General features: G+C 54.8%; 1 protein-coding gene across 1 annotated transcript; it reads right to left on the bottom strand.

Annotated features, from left to right (window-relative positions):
• Nucleotides 1-2,853: 2,853 nt before the first annotated feature.
• On the bottom strand, nucleotides 2,854-3,658 carry SPRG_06862 (hypothetical protein; the record flags this gene model as incomplete). The annotated part of the gene is made up of 4 exons (XM_012346328.1): nucleotides 2,854-2,990; nucleotides 3,035-3,098; nucleotides 3,149-3,223; nucleotides 3,272-3,658. The coding sequence occupies 4 exons, from the start codon at nucleotides 3,656-3,658 to the stop codon at nucleotides 2,854-2,856; spliced, it is 663 nt and encodes a 220-aa protein (XP_012201718.1).
• Nucleotides 3,659-5,056: the final 1,398 nt, after the last annotated feature.

Raw genomic sequence — 5,056 nt, 5'->3', positions numbered from 1 at the left:
ATGCTGCCTTCGTCAAAGACAACACTAGCAGTAGTTAATATCGATCTATATTCGCCATTGCATGGCTGCTACGTCCAGAAATGTATGGGATGTGACAACAATTGTACAAAATGTGGCGTGGCGCCACGCAGAGTTGCCATGTCTAGGGATCGCGCGCTGCAACTGTCGCTCCAAGCTGTCGTCGAGAGTCGTAGTCGTGTAGTGGTCATCGAGACGTGGTAGCTCATTGAGCTCCGAGCTCGGCGCTGGAGATTTCGTCTGGTACGATGCCACTCGTTGCGCTCGCTTGGCCGCCACGCGACAGGTGCGCGCGAGCTGTGCGCGTGTGGCTTGGACAGCACACTACGAAAGACAAGCACGACCGGCCATTGAGGTCGCTCACTCGCGCGTGCATCGTCGGCCACTTGCCGCGGAGCTGCGGCAGTCCATAGTTCTGTAACTGCCGATGCAACGGCCGAAACGGTCGGCGGGTTCGTGTCGAAGATATGAAGATCCGAATTTCGAACTTCGACGAACTTCGAGTGCTAGATTGAATTACTTAAATTTAGACCAATGCCTCGTCTCCGGCCTGTGCCGTTTAAATAAAATCGACCAATGCCTGGTCTCCATTTCCGAATTATAGCCAATGCCTAGTCTCTATTCCACCCACATCCTACCGTACGAGGTAGTCGAGAGTATGCTATGCGCCGCACAGACATCGATTTTGGAATGTCGTCGAACCGCGGCTGATCCGCCGTTCGCGCTCAATTATAGGACCTACTCATTGTTGATATACTGTTCATCCGAACTCGCTCTTGCTTACGTGGTACTTCCAGGCGCAGTAAAGGTTGAGTTGATGCCGTCCAGATAGACACGACGAGTCGACAGTACGTTAGATAGTCATTGTGCTATCTTGTCGATCCTCACCCGCCGCGCTGCTCCTAATGGCTAGAGGTCAATCGAATCGGCTATTACCCCACTCGAGAGTCGTACAAGGCGAAACCGTTGTATGCCATGCTGACCGACTGAACGGGCCCACCACAGTACTCTACGTCATAGAGCAAAACTTCAGCCCTGGCAAGGGATGCACCAAACAGGTCGCAGACGTTTAAGCGTGCTGCGATATGCACATGCGCTTGTGCCATGGCAATTCCCGGGGACGAGGCAATCGGGAGCGACGACGCCGATACATGTCACACCGTCCATCCCACAGCGTCTGCCAGCATCGTCTGCGTCTCGGTGTCTTTTGGCAGTACCGAGAGACGCCGATTCGGCAGTTTCGGGATGGACCTGTAAAAGCTTGCCTGTCACCACGTGGTGTCTTGAGAACCGCGCTCGAACCTTCCTATCACACGACCTTCACTTTGCACACCTCTCTTCATTCTTACAATTGCCTCTCACCAACAACACCAACCACAACAACAACAACAACAACAACCATGACGACCTCCAAGAAGACCCGCACCACCGGCGTGCCCAAGTTCCTCCGCCACCTCTACTCCATTCTCACCACCGAAGACCCCAGCATCATCTCGTGGTCGGCCGATGGCGCCGCCATCCAGCTCTACAACGTCACGCGCCTCGAGAACGAGGTCCTCCCCAAGTACTTTAAACACAACAAACTCGCGAGCTTCCAGCGCCAGCTCAACTACTTTGGTTTCCGCAAGTGGACCAAGACGCAGTCGCACGTGTGCACGTTCAGCCACCCCGAGTTCAACCGCAGCTCGACGCTCGAGACGACGCCGATCGCCCGCAAGCGCGAGGGCTCGCCGGCGTCGTCGCGGTCATCGTCGCCGTCCGTGTCGCCAATGATGAAGGTCGAGAGTCTCTCGGTGATGGAGCTGCCGTCGCTCGACCTCCTCGAGGACCTCTTTGGGTCGGATGCGACCAAGCACGAGGACGACGACATGAACGTGGACGCGGCCGACTGGGCGGTATGCGCGGACCTGCTGGACGGCAGCGACATGACGTGGCTGTCGACACTCGAGTCACTCGACTTCGATATCGTCGTCTGAAGCGATAACAAACCAATCTATTTATTCCGAATGATCGAGAATCGAAAGACAAAAGTTCTGAATCGTTGACGATACCCTGTTGCCTCGCAATGTAAAGTCGCGGGTGAGAGTGGATAGCATAGAAAATGCTTGTTTTGGTATATGTATGAGTGCCTCGCGTTTGAGTGCGTCGTACTAGCTCATTATCGGATATGCAACAGTTTCATGTCGGGCTCTCGGCCATCACGAATCTGGCCAAGTTGAGACCGACACGCATGCCTTACATCAAGAGCGAGGGCAGCTTGTCGTCTACATGGTGTGGATGTAGCATGGACCTGAGACTGCAATGCCCCAATCGGGTTGAGTGACGACGCTGTCCTTGGCACCAACCACCAGCTTGGTTGCATCGGGGATGAACCAACGGCCGTGGGACGCAGAGAAACTGTAAAGCATAGCGCGCATGTCGAATCGAATCGGAAAATGAAGACGACGTGGAAATTGTTGGCGATCTCGGTCTTGCGGCCGAACGCGCGGAATCATGCATTAGATGAGTGTAGTCGGACTGAAGTACTACGTGAAACACATCCTCGCTAGCGGCCATTAGATGTGTGGCAAATGACATGAAAAACAACTTTCGTCGACAACAATGTCAGTCAGTTTCTATTTGGTTCTGGGGCGTTGCGCTGTCCTAGAAATCACGATTCGCGCCCGTTGGCGAGTTGGCTGCAAAAAAGGCCGTATCCCATACATCTCTTCCTTGCCTGGGATCAAGGGCACACTACTTGCTTGGATGAACAAGGTTCGTCATGAGGTTGGACTAAACACCATCTCGTCAACTTGAGCTACTGGTCCATAGGCGATGCCGCGAGTCCGACAAATGCTACTTGCTCAAAACGGCTTTGAAAATGCCCGACACGACGCTCTTGGCGCTCTTTCTGCGTAGGAAAGTCTCCGCGTGCATCCCAGCAAAGTGCTTGAGGTCCTTGATAAAATTGTCGTCGTTCACCGTCGCGGCACCTGTGTGCGTCTTGAGATATGATTTTGAAAGCAGAATGTTGTACCCGCCCAGGGCTTGTACTTCATCCCAGCGAGGCCTTCGACGATGGCATGGAACCACTCGTGCTCCTACACCACCTCGATAGCATATGTCGATCGAGGAAGCAGAAAAGATCTACCTTGCTGCGCGACGTGACCATCTTGCCAAGGTACAGCGTGGCGAGAAACGTCTTCACGTAAGGCTCTTGCAACGTCTAGTCACCAAATGTGGCTCGTATTCCAGACAATCATAGTGACAGTACGTGCAGAAACGTGCAGCGCGACGGCCGCGAGAAATCGGCAACGTGGTACAAGATGCGGTGGAGGCAGTTTTCGAGCTGGTCGGTGACGCCGACCAGCATCTCGAGGAGCCGCACAGTCGCAACGCACGTCTCTCTGGCATCGTCGCCGTCCGGCTTGCTTTCGTCCGAGTCGTACACGCGCTTCCAGAGCATTAGGATCGCGTCGATCGCTTCCAAGATTGCGTGGTTGTTGACGCCTGCGTCCGGGTCCGTCGACGTGCTCGGTGCAGACGACATGATTGCATAAAGTCGGGTTCGCTTGACCCATGCGGAGCTTCCGCCCTTCCGCGACTGGATGACAGTTGCATCGCAGGCCAAAAGATAGACAATGAGGCGCAGCACGATCATCGTCCTACTCTCACCGATATGTCAGCCCACGTAACAGTAAAAACGAGCTACCGGTGCCAGGTGTCATCCATGGGGATGGTCGCAACGGTCAGCAGGAGCGCTGCCACTGTCTCCCATTGGTCGGGGTACTCGGGTATGACGTGACCAAGCGACGCACGGTCAAAATGAAGGTGAGCAACGCGCAGATCTCGACCGTCTGGTGGTACGACGGGGTCGAGGTCTCCACGACATCGAGGCACTCTGAGAAGGCCATCGCCGTGGGCAATTTTTTACCGATTGCGACTAGCGACCACAGCGTCGTGCGGGCAACCTCCGCGTGCCGCGTTTTGAGAAACGTATGGAGGTCAAAGGCCTAGGCAATCCAGAACGGCATGAGAATCAATAGCGTGGTTCCATGAGCACTGACGAGCGCGTTCGTCATGCGGGACTCGACCATCGCAAAAGGCTTCTGGTCGAGGCTCTTGGCCACAGGCGTGATGGCGACAACGTCACTGTCATCGTCGCCATCTTCGTTGCTACTGAGCACGGCCGGCGGCGAGCACAGGGTAGTTGAAGGGGTTGATGGAGCCGGGACAGTCGAAGGCTCGGGCTCTTGCTTGGCGTGGCCGCGACTTCCGCAGTACATGACTTTGTCATTCGTATCGATCGGCATGGTAAGAAAAGGTGCAACGGGAAATGAGCTGGCACGCGCAACGGTAGGTACTTCAAAAGTCGATACTGGCAGTTGGAACTCTGTTTATTAATATGCAAGGTGTCAACTATCATGCGATTTGTTGAGATTGCGATTTTAGAGTGCCATGAGCGACTCAAAGTTGCCCTCATTGATGTGACTCGGTGCTCGTGACTGGCCGTCTTGAGCCTTGTAGCTCGGCAGCAATTGTACATAAAACGAGAAAGCTCTTGAAGAAAGAATAGTTAAATGCGTTGTATTTCGATTCTCAAAAATTCGGAATAAATAGATTGGTTTGTTATCGCTTCAGACGACAACGCTAAAGTCGAGTGACTCGAGTGTCGACAGCCACGTCATGTCGCTGCCGTCCAGCAGGTCCGCGCATACCGCCCAGTCAGCCGCGTCCACGCTCATGTCCTCGTCCTCGTGCTTGTTCGCATCCGACCCAAAGAGGTCCTCGAGGAGGTCGAGCGACGGCAGCTCCATCACCGAGAGACTCTCGACCATCATCATTGGCGACATGGACGGCGACGATGACCGCGACGACGCCGGCGAGCCCTCGCGCTTGCGGGCGATCGGCGTCGTCTCGAGCGTCGAGCTGCGGTTGAACTCGGGGTGGCTGAACGTGCACACGTGCGACTGGGTCTTGGTCCACTTGCGGAAACCAAAGTAGTTGAGCTGGCGCTGGAAGCTCGCGAGTTTGTTGTGTTTAAAGTACTTGGGGAGGA

Source organism: Saprolegnia parasitica, assembly GCF_000151545.1.
Source record: "Saprolegnia parasitica CBS 223.65 unplaced genomic scaffold supercont2.28, whole genome shotgun sequence".
Lineage (NCBI taxonomy): Eukaryota > Oomycota > Saprolegniomycetes > Saprolegniales > Saprolegniaceae > Saprolegnia > Saprolegnia parasitica.
The sequence above is the reverse complement of the archived record's forward strand: the minus strand, read 5'-3'. Positions and strand labels throughout refer to the sequence as shown.